At 41.9% G+C, this 20514-nt stretch overlaps 1 protein-coding gene across 4 annotated transcripts; it reads left to right on the top strand.

Annotated features, from left to right (window-relative positions):
• The first annotated feature begins 202 nt into the window (after positions 1-202).
• On the top strand, positions 203-19964 carry ATP1B4 (ATPase Na+/K+ transporting family member beta 4). 4 transcript variants are annotated; one of them, XM_081126403.1, is made up of 9 exons: positions 231-378; positions 4792-4860; positions 6910-6934; positions 9609-9737; positions 9999-10103; positions 12822-13018; positions 13677-13733; positions 15902-15997; positions 16717-19964. In XM_081126403.1, the coding sequence occupies exons 1-9, from the start codon at positions 316-318 to the stop codon at positions 16876-16878; spliced, it is 903 nt and encodes a 300-aa protein (XP_080982529.1). In that variant the 5' UTR covers positions 231-315; the 3' UTR covers positions 16879-19964. The 4 variants fall into 4 exon arrangements, with proteins under 4 accessions (XP_080982526.1, XP_080982529.1, XP_080982527.1 ...); XM_081126400.1 differs by lacking the exon at positions 6910-6934 and having other exon boundaries at positions 203-378; positions 4792-5071; XM_081126401.1 differs by lacking the exon at positions 6910-6934 and having other exon boundaries at positions 4792-5059.
• The last annotated feature ends 550 nt before the right edge of the window (positions 19965-20514 follow it).

The following is a 20514-nucleotide window of genomic DNA, read 5'->3' as shown; positions in this document are numbered from 1 at the left end:
GCACTAGAGAAGGGCAGGGGGTGGAAAGAGACATGAATTGGGGGGGTGAGTTGCTCATCCTTGTGACCCAGAATATCTCCCCCTCCCTGTAATGATGAGCTTGCTTTTCCATAGGGCTTTCCTTTGATTCGGGGAAGGGGCCAACCAATGAGAGAGGGGCATGTTAGATTATTTTGGGGAAGGCCTCATGCCAGGAGGGTTCACTTTTACTAGGCACCAAGTGGCCCCAGCAACCAGTGTCTCCTGTACCAGCAGAAGCTCCAGAACTCTCACCCACTTGCCTGCCTCTTCCTCGTCTTTGCCCACTGAAGAGCCATGAGAAGGCAGCTCCGGTCCAGAAGGGCTCCGGCCTTTCCTCACAGTTATCGCTACAGACTTGTGAGTCCCAGGGAAAAGAATACTTTGTTGCTTCTTTTTAGTGGAGTGGGTTGGGGGTTGTGTAGGTCTTGGTTTGTGACTGCTTCTCCTTGGGATGGGCAGGAACAGTGAGGTTTAAGGAAGCGCATAATTTCAAGAGTGAGCAGTGACTCCCAGCACTCCATTTCACCCTAAATTTCTGGGTTGAAAGGGGGAGCCTCTGTTCCTACTAGAGAAAGATAAGGGAAGGGGAAGATGCCAGAGAATGAGAGGAAATTTTTCTTGGGAGTCAAGAATTAGAACAGACCTTTTGGAGTCTTGGAGTAAAGGTTTCATTCTGATAACAGGAAATTTAACCAAGAGGGAAGGGAAGGAGAAGAGGAAATGAAAGGCATTGCCTACCCAGCTATCTCAATCCCTTTGGGTGGTAGCTTCTTAGGAACCCAGCTGCTCTTTTTCTAAAGCAGAAATTCCAGACTATAGCTAAAATCATAGAATCCTAGATAGACACTGGGAGTAATCATAGACATCATCTCTCCAGAACCCCTCATTAAGGAAAAGAGGCTGCTGGGGCTCAGAGCACAGGAGTGACTTGCAAATTAGTGGAAGAGCAAAAGTGAGAATGCAAGTTTTCTCACTTCTAATCTTGTACTCTTTCCATTATACTTGCAGTGTGCAACTCCCCAACCCTCTGACCCTTCACCACCCATTGCCATACTGCCTGCCGCCCCACCCTGACCAACACACACACACACACCACACACACACACACACACACACACACACACACACACACACACACACCTTTGATGTCACCATTTATCTCCAGGGTGCATTACAAATTTTTTTGAACCCAAAGTTTCTTTGCATTTACTTCGCTATAATCCATTAATATATGCCACACAGTACTTTTTTGAAGGGAGGTATATTCTGAAATCTCCCCCAAAGAGGATTTTGATCTGAGCCCCAGGAGGAAACAAAGCTTAATCTATTTTTCTTTGGGAATAGCCATTTATATAATCAGGGAATTAAGTGAAGACTGTCAACAGTCAGCCAGAGGAAAACATGAATTATTCTAACCCCATATCCACCTACAAAGGGCTTCCCTTAACTTTCCAGCCACAATTCGTAGAAACTTTTGTTTGACATCCCAAAGTTCCTTCCAGCTCTTAGAGCAGTCACAATCTGTAGGGCATATATAGCTGTTCCTTACTTGACTTCTTTTCTATGTAATGTTACTAAAGTGTTGTATATAATTTCAATGATTTGTTAACTGGTTTGGATTTTCTTCTTGTTTTTTTATTTTTTATTTTTCAATTACAGTTTATATTCAGGATTAATTCTGTATTAGTTTCAGATGCACAACATAGTGGTTAGAAAATTATGTACTTTAGAGTGGTCCCCCGATATTTCCAGTATCCACCTGGCCACGTACATAGTTATTATGATATTATTGACTGTATTCCTTATGTTATTATTTACATCTCTGTGACTCTTCTGTAACTACCAATTTGTACTTCTTAATCCCAATCCCTTCACTTTTTTCACCCATCCCCCAATACCCCTCCCAGCTGTCAAGTGTCAGTCTGTTCTCTGTATCTATGAGTCCGTTTCTGTTTCATTCTGGTTTGGGTTTTCAATGCATCAGGGGATCTTGCTCTTTATAGAGAACACTTGACCAAATTTAAAAAGAAATTACTTGATGCAGTGAATAATCGTGTGCTAATTTCTCTTTTAAAATTAACTAATTTTTTAAAATTTATTTTTATTGTTGGCAGTATTACAGATGTCCCCCATTTCCCTCCCACCCTTTGCTTACCTCCACCCAGCTTCCGCCCCACCCCAGGTCTTCACTGCACTATTGTCTGTGTCCATAGGCTATCATTCAAATGCTTACAGGGTATTACTCAATGCAGGGCACAAATTTATCCTTTGGGTCATACTGCTTGTTTATATATTTGTTTATATATTTAGAGTGCTCAAAATGGAGCCACCCTCTGTCCTTCAGACTCTTCCCTTTTAGGGCAACATGATGGCCCCTCCACACTACCCACTATTATATCCCAGCACACTCACACTATCACATGAGGCCAGTGCCACTTTAGGAAACTGACAAAAACAGACCCTCTCATTACCAAAGGATTCCCTACTTGATTCCATTAAGTAGTTAGTTGCACAAAAGCGCCTCTCTTGCACATTGTGAGGCTTTCCTATACCTGGAAGCAGGGGGAGAGGAAAAAGATATTTGAGGTTCTTGATACTGAGGCATCGTGAAAGCCTTGGGGAAAACAGCTCTGAGAAGGTTAATTCTTCCCTCGAGGGTAAAGCTTTAATGACAAGCCATCTTTAATAGGATTATCATGAGAGCTCATATCTACAAATAAGATCAGGCTGAGGCCAAGGCCAGCTGCCTCCTCTGTGGAACAGAGGTGGAGGGCAGGCATACAGGCAAAAAGGAGAGAAAAGGGAGCTGTTCAGAAAATATAAATGGAATATAAATTCCTTCATAATGAAATGTTACACTTCAAATTCTCTGAGATTTTCAGTTGCAGCAGATTCTCTGGGGGCCATGATGACTGTATCCACTGCAGTCCACATGACTGCTGAGGTTAGAGCGGCAAGCTCTGTAGAGCATTTCCCCAGAGCCAGGCAGTTATCATCAGCATTTATTCAGTACTCACTGGTTACCTAGCTGTGGGCTGCATACTGGGGTGGGCCATCAAGGAGTTAGAAAATATGGATCCTGCCCCCTGGGTGCTCAGAATGTACTTTGGGAGGTCAAATGTGTACATATGTTCACACTCAAGTGAGATTTAGAACATTTAGTAATCCATTCAGCATTGAATAATGGAGTTTATTTTCCCAAGCCTTACACTCTGAGTCCATGTCAGAGTCAGTAATCCTCAATTATAAGCATCTACTATATTTTGGGAGCATAGAATCTAACATTATTGTTTCCCATAAATCTGCTAAGTCACCTTTAGGCACTTGTGCTCAACGTGACAGGAGAAACATTATTGTCCAGGGTATCGAGAGACAAAAGTTCTGGGACTAAACTTGCTGTGTGGCTTTGTTTAGATCCTGTTCCGTCTCTGAGCCTCAGATGGACAAGTGAATCTCCAAGATCACTGTCAGTTCTGATACGGTGTGTGATATAAAACTGTACATTTGAACAAATTAAACAGTAATTCAAGAGTGATTATAATCAAGAGCTAGATAGAGCTGGGCAGGCTGAATTCTGAGCATAGAGCCTTATCATTCTATATCACTTTTACTGATTCTGAACAGCCCAATTTTCTGAGGCCCCCTCCCCACTAATGGCAGAATTTTTAGTTGAGTGTCCTCTAAATGGCCTTTGAGTAATCAAGCAGGGAAGGGGTAGCCTAGAGCCCCTGGTCTCTATCATTCGACATATCCAACCCCAACAGGTGCACAGGCTCCGCCACTCTTCAGATTTGGACAGCAGAGAGAGGGAGGGCGACCTCATTTTCTACTGCTGCAGTGAGTTTTGGCAGACCCACAAAAAGCAAAGGTCCAACTCTCTAGCCTGTGGCTGTGAGGCACTTGAAATACCATTTGGTGAATTCTGGGTTTTTTTTCTTTCTTTCTTAGAACCACTCAGAGAGTATTACAGTTTCAGATCTCAAGTAATGGCTGCAATCAGTCAATCAACAAATATGTGCTGAGCGATTACTACATGCCCAGATTTTTGTCTAGGGGATGGGGTTTGGGAGGGGTGGAGACTAAGGAAGTATCAGTTGGGGTCCCAAACCCTCAGGTGGTCTGTTCAACCAGCTTAAGGCCGAAAGAGGTTCCAGACCAGGCAACAGTCAGAGAAGCAGCAAATAGCCCCCAACCCCCATCACTTGTTTCTGTTGGAAGTTGGGAAGGCAGTCTACATTTTGAGAAGGGGTACAGCAGTTGGCCTCTCCACCTGATGTCTACCCAAGGCTATTTTTAGCTACAACTTGGGATGGTGAAGTGGAGCAGCTGAAAGTGTACAGGGTGTTAGAATGAAGCTGATTTGGACTGAGAATTTACCATCATAGACACAAATGTCTAAAACTACTCTATCTTCCAGTGTTGCGCTTAGCTCTGTCCTGACAAGCCAAAGTGAAGCAGGGGGCCAAGGTCCCAGGATAGAGTAGTATGACACAAGCAGTCCTAGAGGAAGAGCCAAAATGCCTAAAGCTGAGAATAAAACTTATACCTCTGTGGAAAGGATATTGAATCAAAATGGGTCATAGAAAGGATATTTCTTCCAAAAGTACAGAGAGAAAGAAAATATCTCTTGTAACAATGGATATGTTTATGGGGAAGTGGAAATTTGAAGCATCTCCAAATATTAAGTCGTTTTCCATTTATATTTGGCTGGTGGGACGTGCCACTGGAAATTTTTTTCAAAAAGGGGATTGTGTTCTGTCACTGTTCCAGGATGACCAAGATGAAGTGAATCAGAACTACTTAGCAGATGAAGAGGAAGAAGCAGAAGAAGAGGCTCGGGTGATGGTGGTACCCAATTTGGAGGTGGAGGAGGAGGAGGAGGAGGAGGAGGAGGAGGAAGAGGAGGGGAAAGAAGAGGAGGAAAAGGATGAGGAAGAGGGTCAGGGTCAGCCAACAGGCAACACCTGGTGGCGGAAATTGCAGATCATGAATGAATACCTGTGGGATCCGGAGAAAAGGATGTCTCTGGCCCGAACAGGTCAGAGTTGGAGTAAGTCCCGGTTGTCCCAATGCCCCAGTAGGGTGTCCTTTCCTTTTGGCTTGGTGTCCAGGACTCCTTTACCATACGTTGGATGGGCTTGTCTGCAAACTTCTCTTAGATATCATGTAAAAGGATCAATGCTTAGGGAAATGCCTGGACTATGGGCAGATCCCATCAGAACAAACTCCAAGTGAGTGAACAAACTTGATTGTATGGCTGAAATCCACTGGACTCAAAATCATTTGCAATGCAGAGAGACTTTAAGAATGAGTTGGAAAAGCACAGAAATTTTTTGAAGTCCCAGCCCTGTCACCTTCTATCTGTGTGACCTTGGGCTTATCATTTACCCTCACTGAGCCTCAGTTTCTTCACCCACCAAATGAAGGAAACAATCCCTGCCTCACCACACTCACAGGATCAGCCTGAGGCTCTAACAAGATGTTATAATTGTAAAGTTGAAAATACTCTGCAAACTACTTGTAGGATATGAGACCCAAATCCCTGCTAACCTGAACAAAGATTTATAAAGCCTCATCATTTCACCTAGAAATGTCAGAGAAGGAGAGTCAGGAGGCCTGCCCCTGGCCCCAGCTTTTTGGTGCTTTACATTTCCATCATGTACACAGACAAATTAGGTTTAAAGGATCATTTGTAGAGATTAAAGCTGAGCCCCTGCATCACTTGGTCAATAGCAGAATCACATTCCTTAGGATTTCCTCTTTGTACCACATGCTGCCACCATTTTCACTTCACAACTTCCCCAGCACTCCTCTCCCAGGGTCCTACTCACCTCTTGAACTATTAGTGCTGAGCCTTCTCCTCAGGAGATTTTGCCTGTGGTCAAATTCACACTTGTCACACTCCCTGCACAGCCCAGAAAAAGAGCAGCTGCTGGTTTGGAGAAGAAGAAAAAAAAAAATAGAGGAGATAAAATGGGTGAGAAAAAATGGGTGAGATAAGAGTTCCCTAGTGCCAAGGGTCTAGGTTGCTGAAGTTGATGGTCATGCCTTATAGAGGCCCCTTTGGCTGAGAACTCTCCCTCATCCTTTATGTTTCTAATTTATCTCAGTCAGGGTGAAACAGCCAGCCCTGCTTCCTGGAATTAGGAATAGCAAGTGTGGGACTCTGAACAATGTCCACCTCCCTTCACCCTTCCTCAGTTCTCAGCCCCACCCCTGCCCATCCCTCGAACTCTCAAGTGGAACAAATGTACCATTCAGGGAACATTCTGACATTCTGGAAGCTGCAGACAAATGCTGGACACTCACTGGGGCTCCAAAGGGGGCACAGCTGTTTCTCCTCTGCCTAAAGAGGACTGGAAAAACAGGCCTTGTGAAATGCAAGTGAGATTCTGGGAGAGGGTGCCCTGTATTAACTCCCAAATAGCCAGCAATTGCAACTTCAGCAGATGAGCTTATTCAAATCCCTCCCAGAGAGAATAAGCGATAGGCCAGTAAGTGGGGATGAGGGAAGAAGGTTCAAGTGCCCAGGGAAGATATGGCAGTGGGGACACTGCACAGTAGACCCTTTCCAGGTATCTGGGTAGCAGGTCTAAGGACAGTCCAGGAATTCTGGCTGCTTCTATTCAGCTACCTCTGGGCAAAGGGAAAATAGTGGTCCTAATGTCTTGGCCACCAAGCATATACCTTGCTGCCCTCTTGCTTGAGAACTAGCTGCCCACTTGAGCTTGCACAGCAACATGACCAACATATTCACCTGCTTATTATTATATTATGAGCTTTTCTTTTGGTAGCTGGGCAACCTCTATTGTTAGGAACTATATGTTATTTTATTGGATACTGACAAGAACCATATGAGGTAGTAATATTATTATCCCCATTTTACAGATGCAGAAACTGAGGCTTAGAGAGGGTAAGTAACTTGTCTAAAGTCACATAGTTAATAAGTGGCAGTACTGGGAGTCAAACTCAGATTGGATGAACACTGAAGTTCATTCTCTTGCCAGAACACTACACTGTCTTCATGAACTGTAGCAATGAGCAAGGCCTTGATGGATAGGGCCTCAGGAACTGATGGGGGTGTTTTGGTGGGAGGAGTGAAGAGTTGTGATCATGGGTACCTAGTCTATCCAAGATATCCAGGTCTACCCATGCTTGGGTGGGGCATTCAGGAGAGAACCTTGTATTACCTACAGGAGTGGCCAATGAAAACTTGGACATCCCAAGCAGAAAGGGTGGGTGGGGTGAATGAATTCAGATGGGTATGATGCTTGGTTTTGTCTGTGGCTAAGACTCTAGGGCACAGACTCTTGGGTAAGGCTGAGAGGATTCATTGCCAGTGCCATTCTCCCATCTACAGCTTCCTGGCCACACATCCTAGGCAAGAAGGAAGATGTTTCCAAGGGAGTTTACCTGTATTCTATTGCTTTCCTTTCATCCATGAAACTAAGTCTTCCAGCCCCCCAGCATAGCTTTAGCTGTTGGTCCATTGCTACAATGGGGATGAGGGTAAAGGAATGGAAGAGATGGCACAGGGCACATCCCTTTAGGACAGCTACTGGGCAGTAGCCAAGTATTACAGGCACAGAGGTGCTGCAATCTCTTCTCCAGGGACTCCAGCTGAATCAATGTGTTCATATTCCAGTTCTGCTTTAGTTTATTTTATAAAACATAAATGTTCCACTTCTAGTTGGATTACTAAGGATTATTTTCTCCTTCTCCAATCACTTCTTGGTTTATTTTATTTGTTTTATGGTACAATTTAAAAATTAATATTTGGAATTGGTTTTGGGTACAGCAAAGTTATGTGGTTTGTTCCAGTTTCTGGTTCATGATTCAGTTTGAATGTGTAGCTCCAACATCATGTAACTGTTGTGAGCAGAGCCAGATATTGTTGGCTGAAAGAATCCAAGGAGGACTTGAAAAGAGCTTCTCAACAACAATTTCACTCTTATTTACCTCACTCTGTACTGCCTAATCCTGGGCAAAGTGAATTATAATATAGCCCCCAGAGGAGGAATTCACACAATTATGCTTCTGGTCCTATAACAATAATAAAATTAATAATAACAATGATGAATACTGCCATTTGTAGGATACTTGGTATCTGCCAGGCTGTGCTATGCTATTTATATGCATTATTCAAGTACTATTATTGTCCTCATTTTACAGATTAGGACATTGAGGTTCAGAGAGGTGAACACCATGTCTAAGATTAAACAGTTGGGAAGTGGTAAGGTCAGGATAGGATATAAGGAAACACTGAATTCCAGATGCAGTTGTTCCTCCTTATCTGCAGGGGATATATTCCAAGACCCCCAGGGGATGCTTGAACCCTATATATACTATGTTTTTTCCCCTGTACGTACATACCTATGATAAAGTTTAGTCTATGAATTAAGCACAGTAATAGACTGACAACAATAACTAATCATAAAATAAATAAAAAATTATAACAATATCCTACAATAAAAATTATGTGAATGTGGAATTATTCAATAAAATAAGGGTTACTTCAACACAAGCATACTTGTGATACTGTGACAGACGATCTGATAACCAACATAGGTACTAAGTGACTAATGAGTGGGGAGCATATGTAGTGTGGCTATGCTGAACAAAGGGATGATTCATGTCCTGGACGGAATGGAGTGGGAAGGCATAAGATTTCATCATGTTACTCAGAATGGCACAGAATTTAAAACATATGAATTGCTTATTTTGGGAATTTTCCATTTGATATTTTTGGAGCACGTTTTTGGCCATGGTAACTGAAACCATGGAAAACAAAACCGTGGAAAAAGTGGGGGCTACTGTACTGTTACAGATGTAGAGAATGATAAGAGGTAAGTGCTAAACTTATTCCCATTTTGCCTATGAGGAATCTTGGGTGCAGAGAGGTTCTGTAATTTTCTCATGCTCACAGGTAGGGCTCACAGGTAGCAAGTATCAGTAATTAAGTACAGTTTCCTACTCTTCCCTCTTCTGTCCTGTGTTAGTGTTCTTTTTGAAAAGCAGAGCCACTTAAACTTTTGCTAAAGATGAATAAGATGTGAAATAAGTAGGGTGAAACCTCACTTTACCTTGATTAGAGTCCCATGGAAATTAATCAAAAGTTTGAATTATAGGCTATGTGAAAAGAAATGCTGTTTCCATCCCTTGCAAATATCTATAATCACTGGAACCAAGCTGCTAGGACTCTTCAGGGCACCTGCTTTAATGAATAGTGAAGAATGATTTGTATACTTAGGACATCAACTGTTGCCCAGAGGACTCCCAAGCAATTTACCCGCTGCAGTACTTTAAACTCCACTCCTCTGTAATGTTGTTCATGGTCGTCATTTGCTCAGCAAGCCCTTCCATCAGAGATGCTGTAAAGGTAAACTGCAATCAGACCTCAGACACAAGTCTCACCAGTTCCAAATTGGTGAAATCTGAATGAGCAAGGGTGGATATACTGAATCTAGGGAATTGAAGAAAAAAAAAAAGCCATCTCATGTTTGAGTTAATTCTGGTTCATAAGTTCAAGTGAGGAGGCAGAGCTTGCTGGCAAGCACTGACCACTTTCATCTTTGATTGTTCTGCAGGCCTGATCTTAGTCATTTACTTCTTTTTCTACGCTTCTCTGGCTGCTGTGATCACTCTCTGCATGTACACGCTATTTCTGACCATTGGCCCTTACATGCCAACCTTCTCTGAGAGGGTGAAGCCTCCTGGTGAGTGTCCAAATGCCCTGTGCTATCAGAACTTGCTGGACAGAATCTGCTTGCACAGCATGTTTGGCCTCAATTAACTTTGGCTCTTCCCGGTAATGACTTAGGGATTCAATTATTAAGAGTAAAAGTAAAAAGGTAGTTGGCAAATTATGGTCCTTTTCATTTTGATTGCCTGGGGTGGGGAGAGGTTTCATGGGAATCAATACCAAAAAATTATCCCAAGAATGGGTTAATATATCCAAGATCTGTTTTCATTGCCAGGAGTTATGATCAGACCCTTCGCCCATAGCCTTAACTTCAACTTCAACGTTTCTGAACCTGACACTTGGCAGCATTATGTGATTAGCCTAAATGGCTTTCTCCAGGGTAAGTAAGTTCCTCTGAATGGTGCAAATCTCTTTGGAAAGGTGATGGGTAGGAATTCACAATTCACCTGACTCACTCTTACTAACCCCAGCCCATCCTGGTCTTTCCTTACATTGCATCTCCCTCAGAACCTGTAAATATGATCAAAACTGCTCTAATTTATGATTGTATGTTGCCTTGAAAACATATGTCAACTTTCCAGCAATATGATAAGTCCATTGGAGGCAGAGAGCTTGTCTTCTCTTCTTGAACACTCTACAGCATCTAGTTATGTCCTGGGCACATCCAGATGGCTCAATAATGATCAATTAGTAAAAAATAATTCTGGGGGAGAGGTAGTGGTGAGAAAAGAAGAGTGTTCTCCAGAACTAGAAGATTCCTGTCTCCTATACTTTCTCAAGGTAAGATAATTCATTTATTGGAGGTGGGCAATCTTGAAGTAAGAGAGCAAGGGTCTTTATTTAACAGTATTCCAGAAGGGAGTTAGAGGAAGAATCTCTGGGTGGCAGTCACTCCTACATTTTGATTAGAAGTGTTTTCAAGATGCTTATCTCTATAGTGTCATGATATACATTTTTAGTAACTAATGAATGGGTTTTTGAAAAGCCCTTCCATAGGGTGAAAACTGAGGTAGCAGCTTGGTTAGAGTTAAACACAGAGCACACAGCCTGTGTATTTATCTAGCTACCAAAGAGGAGCTCCAGTGAGTTTACATTACTAACCTATTATTTGTGGGGAAAAAGCCAGTTAGACTAATATGGATGGCCTGACCTGACTGAAGTGTGGGGGATGAGGTGGGAGTGGCCAGTAGAATGTGCACTGAATTAAGAGGAAAATAATTTCTTACATGATGGGAAGTGTTAATTAAATGAATGAATTTTGTCATTTAATTTTAACTCTGCATAGCAGAGTCTATTGTCCCATTTTACAAATGGGGAAACTGAGGCTCAGAAAGGGGAAGTAACATGATCAAAGTCTCCTAGCAGTGTTTAAACCCACATTCATGTTCTTGAAACCCTTGCTACTCAAAGGGTGATCCAGAGAGCAGCTGCATCAGCATCACCTGGGAATTTGTTAGAAAGTCAGAAACTCAGGCCCCACCTCAGACCTGTTGAATCAGGATCTGCATTTTAACAAGATCCACAGGTGATCTGTATGAACTTTAAAGCTTGAGAAGTGCTGCTTTTCATAATTCTTTGCTGCTGGCATATGACCAGGAATTAGAAACTCAGCTTTGTATCCGTAATGCTGGTGTTATTTGGGGTAAGTCTAAGTTTCAGATGCCTCACCTGTAAAATGAGGGGGACTGGGTTCTTTCTGAGTCCATGTAGTTCCATTTTTGGCCCCCAAAATGTCTTGGACATCATGGCCAGCACAATATCTTCTTTACTTTCAAAAAGCTTGCGAACTATTGCAAATGTACTGCTGGAATCTCTGCCGGGAAATTCCTCTGAGAAGCTAGTAGATGGAGAAATACCACTTCTGACCTGAATACCGAGCAGGGGGACGAACATTAGGAAAAGCACTGGGTTTTTCATTCCTAAGCACAGATAATATGCCCTGTTGAAAAGGAACACATTTCTGAAATAGATATCCCAGAATATCAATTTCATTCCCATGAGGACTGGGACTTTGCAATAAGGGTCATGCCCATGTCACATTATTTTTGATGGAACTACCTCAAGAGAAACAATAAGTACATGGTTAGAACTTCTATTTAGAAAGTTATTATTTGAACATAGTTCTTGCTCTAAAATATGACTAAAACAAAACCTTGAATTGAATGTAGCTTTATCTGAGGAATAACAAAGACTTAGCCATCACTGGAATAGATTTAAAATTATCAGCTGCTTCCTAATAATATCAAACCCAGGTCATAACCTGCCTAGATGAGGATCCAGTGGTACATTTGGAGTTTTACCTCTGGTAGATCATAGGTACACAATCTCCTCTGAAAAACTGAGCTACTTGGAACATGAATGCATGGGAGCTGGATCTAACAGGACTATCTGATACTATCATTTAGAACCAAATTAGAAACAATGCAGTAACTTCCAAAGCCTAGATCTATGGCATCTAGTAGCCCAAAGAACCAGCTCACAGATGACCCCTTTCAGCTCTCTCCCTGATAAGTGTACCTTGGACATATGTTACATTCCATTCAATTTAAAGGGACATTTAAATCTCAGTGCTTTGGGTCTCAGTAGATAAAAATCTCACCCCCTCACCCTCTCAGTGGAGAAGCTGTGGTTATCATTGTTTTCTGTCTTTTAACCTAAGTTTCTAATTGCAGTGCTAACTTCCCTTTGTAAAGAATGAGAAACTGGTTTATTTCCTTCTCCTTCTCTACCTCCTCTTTCTTCTCCTCCTCCTTCACCTGCCCCACAACACACACTTCTCATTCCACTACCGCTTCCAAAATCTGCCTATTAAGTGCCTGCTCCTCTCCCAGAAGTAGACGAGGTGGTGAGAAGCAAGGGGGCAGACAATCAAAGTGGGCTGAGGGGGCTAGCCCGGAAAGCTTCCTGGAGACATGTTGCTGATGAAGGGCCTTGGGCACCTGATACCATGTCACAGGGCCTAAGACAGACTGAGTGGGCTTTCTGAAAAGCACAAGCAAGCTGGAGAAAGGGAACTAGGGAGGAATACTATTGTAAACATGGCCTTCCCCTATAGCACCCATCTAACATGACCCTTTACCACCCACACACACTTTAGGTTATAATGACAGTCTTCAAGAGGAAATGAATGTAGATTGTCCCCCGGGACAGTACTTCATCCAAGATGGAAATGAAGATGAGGACAAGAAGGCCTGCCAATTTAAGCGCTCTTTCCTGAAGAATTGCTCTGGCCTGGAAGACCCTACTTTTGGCTACTCTACTGGACAGCCCTGCATTCTTCTAAAGATGAACAGGGTATATTGGCCCTTGACAGTCTAGCGATAATAAGTGGATGAGCTGAGTAGGAGGGCTCTGGACACCATTTCTCTTGAGTTCTGTCTTCACACACTGCCAGTTTGGCCATTTTTACTGACAGCATCAGTAGTACAAACAACCAGACAAATTATTAAGAAATAATTCTTTTTTTCTCCTTGAATACTTCTGATTTTCATTCTTCTCTCCCCTCCCCAAACCTCCCCCTTTGATGCCCTCTGCCAGGATTGAGACCCTGAGCTGTTTGGAACAAAGGATTGACATGGGGTAGGGTGAGGGACAATTCTCATATCACAAGAAATCCATTTTCCCTCTCTCCTGCCATGGCTTAGGTGTGGCAGAATCTTACCAGGCACACCCCTTTTGAAATCAGAAAATTCTTTACACCTTCAAGGTTAACTTACTGCAATTACCACTGTACGAATATCAGGCACAATACAAGGCATAAGCTGAGCTGTACAGCTCTGAAGATATTTTGCATTTTTTTCTTTTTGTAACATTTCTGAGAGGGCAGAATAAATTAAGCTTATGCCTAAGGAAGGGATGACTCAAGGTGAATCTATAAAAGCCTCATTGTTACTGTCAAATCTGTTTTGTTTTGTTTTTTTAAAAAACAACAACACTGGTTTTCTTTTGATAGATTGTAGGCTTTCGTCCTGAGCTTGGAGATCCTGTGAAGGTTTCCTGCAAAGTTCAGGTAAAGTGTATTTTTGAGTAAGCACTGCTAGCACATCTATTTCATGCAAAAGGGTGGTTCATCCCTTCCAAGGCTTTACCTTGGATGGTTGGTTAAGGGTTAGAGAAAGGGTTAATCTTTTCATAACGACAGACACCTGCCTTAATAACTTCAGGCCTCCCTATTTCCAGAAAGCATTAATTTCCTGTGTGTTTGTGGTAGTGTGTGTGTGTGTGTGCTCATTTATACCTGTGAAAGCCAAAGACTGAACCTCAGCTAAGGCCACAGCGAGGAACAATAATGTGCCAAGTCATTAACTGGGATTCTGTTTACACTTTTGCTTTTAGCTCTAATTACTTATTTCTTTGAACTAAAAAAACAGCTTTCATTAGAGTCATTAGTCCCTGCTTTTAAAACTGAATTTCACTTTTTGTAGCAATGACCAGTGGCACTGGTATTGCAATAACAAATGACTACAAGGGAGTATAAACAGAACTCCATTAATATGCTAATTAACTGTCCTTGGAGGGACCATTAACTCCTATCTCATCTGCCCCAATTAGCTCCTTTGTAGGAAAAAGCCCTAGATCTGGGATTTGCTTCTTAAATTGGCAGTAGCTTCCTCCTGTTTGACAACATCAACTGCACCCCCAGCCCTGGAAATTGTCTTGCAATTGTGTGAAGCCAGGTAATGCCATTTTCAGGCCTAGAAATACAGCTCAAAGCTACAATCTTGATGGTGGCAGATCAGAAAGCAGCAAAAGGCAACATTTACTGATCACTTATTGTAGATCAGGTACTTGGCTAGGTGCTGGGAGTGCCAAGATAAATAGGACTCTCTGAAATCAGGACAATCAAGTATTACAAGTGCTATGAAAGGTGAAGTGGAGGCCTTGACCAGGAAAAGGTTGGTTCCATGTGGGGGATGGAGATGCTGAAGATGAGCTTTGAAAGGTCAGGCTGCATTTGCCGGGTGAACAAGTTAGAAAGATATTTATTCTGTTCACATGCACGAGAGTATGTGTAAATAAATATACACACAGGTGAGGCATGGCCATAAATTAGTAGAATTGATTCCACATACCATTCACAAAAAATGAATTTCATTGCCTTTTAGAAGAATATGTAAATAATTCATAGAAACCAACTTGATTTGAAACTAGTATATTAATTGGATTGAGTTCTGTTTAGAGTTTCCTAATGGAAGCCATTAATTTTTCAGCCTACGTCGAACCCTGCTGAAAACTGTCCTTTTATTAAAAAAAGAAATATTAAGGGTCTTTATGCGTTCTGTAATAATCAATTCTGGTCAAACCTACACCCTCTTGTGGAAATCAGGCAGGATGAGTTAATTACTAGAATAAACTAAAGAAAGCTGTTTATACTAAGGACGATTATACTATATTGACAGAACTCATCACATGACCCTATTGAGTGATTTCCTACTAGTGATTACACAATTTGTCCCTTATTAGCCCCCAGACTCTGCTATTTAGGGCAAGACTAATACATAGGTAGAATGGGCAATGCCCTACCTGGCATGATATGATGAGGGTAGACTTGTTTATTTAATTACTTCCAGTACTGGGCCCTGCTTGCTTATCCTCCTAACTCCACCTACTTTAATTAAGCACGACAGAGGATGTGATAGGGGATATGAGTTTAGGTGAGCCAACTATAGGTTGTATCTCTGTCCACTTGGTCTGACTTCCAACAGAATTGAATCCACAGTGGGTAAATTGCAGTGGGTGAGATTTACTAAACATGTTCCAACTTACACCTGCCTCAGCTCCAAAGTCCAACATTGGGTGCCAGGCTCAGTGTGATTCTTTGGACAGGGGTTGGCATGGTAGGTCCTCTTGCCAGAGTAGCACCAGGTACTGCAAGCTCTTTGGAGCCCTTCTGTCTGGGTCTCCTAGGAGCCAGCACAGAGACATACTGAGCACATTCAGCCTCAGTCCAGGCCTTCTATTCAGTGTTTTTTGAACTGCAAAGCCAAGGCACAGTCTCTCCCTGGAAATGCTCCTCTGGGGATAGGTCTGGGTTGAGCTCTGCCCCATTCTGCTTTCATGGTCTTCTTGGGACAGGTGGTTGTGGGTCACACAGTGATTTCATCTGGGGCACAGGTCCCTTTAGCTCAGGCTCCAACCAAGTGATCAAGCACCCTTCATGCCTACTTTTACTTACAGAGAGGTGATGAAAATGACATCCGATCCATCAATTACTACCCAGAGTCTGCTTCTTTTGACCTCCGCTACTACCCTTACTACGGCAAACTGACTCACGTAAGCCTGTATCCCCTTCAGTCTTTGCTGTCACAAAGGGCTTAGAGACAAAGGAAAAGCTGGCTGGAATCTATGAGATTAGGGAGCAGAAGATAGTAACAAAGAGGTGAACAGCTGCTTGCCAAGATCAGGAGCCCACTCTACCAATTCCTACCACAAAAACTCCTTTCCATATCTAAAGGAATCTCAGATATAGTCTAACTCCTTCAGTTTACAGATAGAGAAACTAGGGTTCAGAGAGAGGAAGTGACTTGCCCAATGTCACATAGCACTGTGACAGAGCCAAGAGCAGACAAATCACTGCCATTGCACTAAATTATGCCCAAATAATCTCACTTCCCTGTTTCTCCCATGTGAGGCTTTGGGGCAGTGAAAGCTTCTTCTCTAGCATAGAGACTTGACAGATGCTAGTTCTGGTTTGATTCATTGTCTGATATCCAGGAAATCATACCATAATGAGTTAGAATTGGTTTTCCCCAAAGGACAATCAGACATCTGACAATGACTTATGAGAGAAATATGTAATTTCCCCACTGTCCAAGGGCAGAGAGAGCATGTCATTTGCTTTAGCCATTTGTGACTTGTAATCATGGGATTTACTCAGTTCTCTTTCAGAGGTTATCCCATTCTGCAATGAATATCTGATCACTTCCATCCTGTTACCCTCCCACACAGCTACCCCTCCTCTAACTTAGAATTCATTGTTCTTCCACTTACAGGTTAACTACACCTCCCCGCTGGTGGCAATGCATTTTACAGATGTGGTGAAGAACCAAGCGGTGCCTGTGCAGTGCCAACTGAAGGGCAAAGGCATCATAAATGATGTCATCAATGATCGCTTTGTGGGTAGGGTAATCTTTACTCTGAACATAGAAACCTAAGAATTTCAGGGGGTGACACCCACCAGTTCTGTTTCTGTTTTATTTCATGTTACCACTGGTAGCACCTGAATTCTTTTTCTTCAATCAGGACACAGCCAGATGGACATCTAAGAGCAGATCCTCTTTCCTTGCCTTTGACATATGTATAAAATGACATTATAGGGGCTACTTGATTTTTTAAAGGTGGTCTCTCCTGATGACAGATTATATTAATTTCCTTTCCCCCCACTTAAAACTAAAACCATTCTTGCTGCTAGAAGTCTCACTATAGGGCAAACATAGTATATGATAAAATTCACAGTAGCCATGAAGAATAATTTCTATGATGACTATAAATTCATTGTGTTTTCTAAAACTTTGTTGTTTTTAGAGGTGAGATTCCTCCCAACCAGGCTGATAAATCTTTTTTTTTTTCCCACCTGCTTGGCAAGGCCCTTCCATGGGAATCACCAATCAGACCAACCCAGAATATATATAGGGCCACCATACCTAGGGAATTCTATATCCAGGGATGCTTGAAAAACTGGCTGCCTCTCATGGGCAACTAAATACTGACTCAAAGGCTAAGGTACCTTCAACTGAAAGCAGTGCTAACTGGATATTGTTCTGGAGAGAGATGAAGACTTCCCCTAAGATTTTTGTGGGGGAAGTGAGGCCCACTGCAATTAGGGAGAACACCTACTACGTGAATGTGATTGGTATTTGATTCCTCACTCTATGGTGAAATCATCCAAAGGCAAACATTCCTGCAAGCAGGGTTGTCTCAGCTTCAGGTAGAGGAGAGAACAAGAAAGAAATCTCTATCAGCTATTTCTTTTTGGGCTGTTTGTTTGACAGTAGTATGATGTTCTTTGAGACCACGAGGGATGGGTGTGTTGTCCCTCAGCTACAGCTCTAGGGATTGAAATCAGAGTCAGCCAACTGATTCAGTATAAGACAGAAAGCCCCTTCCAGGCCACCCTAATTCAAGGCCCATTAGCCAGCTTTTCATTTGCTTAAAAAATGATATGAAGCAGATGTTTCTCTAGGCTATGGATCAGCCAAGCTGCTTTGTCTTATCTTTGGCCATGTGACCATTCCACTGCTTCTTAGCACCTGCATCAGAGGGAGGGATGGGACAAGGAGAAGAAGCAAACAGTAGAGAATAGCATAGTGTCTCAGGGTCCAAAGCAAGCTTAAATGCCACCTAGAAACATCCAGAGTCTGAACCTCCTCTATAATGTTTACCTTCTTCGTAAACAGGGAACTAGTAGTCTGGTAGTGAAGACAAACAAGTGAAGAAGTAACTATGATATAGTGTGACAAGAGTTATCAAACTAGTATGTGGAAATGTTATTGGAGCATGAGGAAAAGTTACTAACTTGAGCTAAGAAAGTAGCAGGAGAAATTTCACATGCAAAGTCACAATCACGAAAGACCATGGTGTGTTTGGTTAACTGTGAGCAGTTCTTGTCATTGGAGTATAAAGGGCTCAGGGAAATGGCAGGGAGTGGCAGGGGATTGGGCTAGAGAGGTATGCAGGTACCAAAAGAGGACTTTGAATTTTATCCAGTAGATGAAAAAGAGTCATTAAAGCATTCTAAGCAGGGAATCTCTGTGATCATATTTGCATTTTAGAAAGAGCACTTTGGCAGCCACAATGTGAAGGGTAGATTGGAGAGGAACAAGACTGGGGAATGGGCAATGAGGGACAAAGAAAAGTCAAGAATGACCCCAAGGTTTTGAGCTTGGCTAGAGCCAGTGAGATGGTGATATTTTTTATCAAGACTGGGAATCCAAGAGAGAAGCAAGATTGGAGAGGAAGATGTTGAGATCAATTTTGGACATTTTGGGCTTGTGATTTCTATTGCTCAGACATTGATGTGGAGATGTAAACACTAGTTGGGTTGGGGAGAAGGAAATCTGAGAACAAAAGCAACATTTGCTTAAGTGAACTCTCTTAAGAAATTTTAAGCTATTTAATTTGGGGAATTTGAGCCAGTTATGTAAACACATCACACCAATCTAGTCTCTCAGATAGTGTTTTTCTCTTGGTTTTGTGGCAGAAAAGGCTGCTGCTCCTTGGAATCTCCTTCCCAGACACCTTCTAACTCCTGCCAACTCTTAACAACAGAGTAGAGGGGGGCTGACCACTATTAACAAGTAATAGAAGATATATGACAAAAGATCTGTGGAAAATACAAAAAAAAAAACACAATGAAACTGTCTCCTCCCAACCCCTTTCCTTACCAAACTTGATTTTTAAAACTAATCTTAAAAAAATAGACAAGATGCTTGAAGACAACAACTTTAAAACCAGTTGTAAATCACCTCAAATAACCTCTCAAGATTCAGTAGTAAAAGATAATAACATTAAATCTGGAAAGGATAGTAGAGAGCATTTAGGGAAAACAACCTGCATTGCATCTGACTCCAGGTCCAGTGCTCTTTCTACTCTGAGCTGCTGCTTACCAGGAAGTACCATCTTTTTAAAAATCAATGAATGATATCCCAAACATTTTGAAACATATGTCAAATGTGAATTGTAATAGTTGACATTTCACAGGAATTCAACTACTGGTGCTATACTTTATACATAATACATTATCCTGTTAAATACGTTAACTATTAAACAAACAAGGAATTATGAATCTTTTGTCATACAGTATTTCTCACTCAATGGGATCCATTGTTTCCACAATTTCAAAGAAGTGTTGAAAAGTACTTGGATAGTTTGGGTTGTCAGCTGGGACATGAACAAATACCTTCATTATACAGAACTGGATATTAAATATAATCATTAGAATTGAATTCTAACAGTTCAAAACTTCTAGTGGACTAATTTAAATAGTCCCCCATACTGTGCTGTACCAGTATTTGATTTGTATACCATTTGTTGCAATGCACTTGGTTTTACTTGATTGTCAATGAGAAATACTACTTCAAAATGCCTTCATAGTTTTGTCCTTGCTTAGACTTGTGATTTTTTCACCCCTCCCCTCTCTGAAATAATTATCCTAAAGTAACCTTTCATAGGATCTTCATGTAGAAAACATTAGTATTGTCTTGGTAACTTATTGACAACAATAAATAGATTTTAAAAAGAAGTGTATGATTTCCTCTTTCTAGACTGTACCACTGATTTTCCCACAGGATTATTGGGCAGCTATGTAGGTGGAAAACTTGACAAGTGGCAGTTTATTAATTTAAGACTTTTTCTCCCGTACCCTCACCCTTTTTCATCTCTTGGGGTTTAGTCACAAGAGGATGAAACTAAAAGTTGTTTCATTCTGAGCATTTTTCCTTTTGCAGTCTCCATGCTCTGGTTTCTCAGAAGACTACTTTGTCAGAGTAAACTTCCTTTCTTCATCAAGGTTGAGTTCAGGTATTAAATGTTCTATGTGTTTGTGTACAAGAACACTAAGAGAAAGTTTGAGGTGGGGCGAAGGAACCAAAATCCAAAAGAAACTTCAATTGCTTGATGGAAGATTGGCTAAGTGACTTCAGCGCACATCTGGCCACAAACAGTCTCTCAGAACAAATCTCTATGGTAATTGCAATTAATGACAGAAATATTTCACTCCCTTGTTTGATTCAGAGACTAGGCTGCAGTAGGAATCCCTTCTTTCCTTGGAAGCTTCCCTGGCCTAAGGTCTA

The sequence above is a fragment of the Miniopterus schreibersii genome (genome assembly GCF_964146895.1).
Source record: "Miniopterus schreibersii genome assembly, chromosome: X".
NCBI lineage: Eukaryota > Metazoa > Chordata > Mammalia > Chiroptera > Miniopteridae > Miniopterus > Miniopterus schreibersii.
Note: the sequence above shows the minus strand (reverse complement) of the source record. Positions and strands in the feature narration are given on the sequence as shown.

What these genes read in the sequence shown, in the direction of transcription:
- ATP1B4 (XM_081126400.1), top strand. Translation starts at nt 316, where the DNA reads ATGAGAAGGCAGCTCCGGTCCAGAAGGGCTCCGGCCTTTCCTCACAGT. An exon ending in CCGAACAGGTCAGAGTTGGA is followed by an intron (nt 5,072 to 9,608) that starts GTAAGTCCCGGT and finishes ATTGTTCTGCAG; the next exon opens with GCCTGATCTTAGTCATTTAC. An exon ending in TTCTTCTAAAGATGAACAGG is followed by an intron (nt 13,019 to 13,676) that starts GTATATTGGCCC and finishes TTCTTTTGATAG; the next exon opens with ATTGTAGGCTTTCGTCCTGA.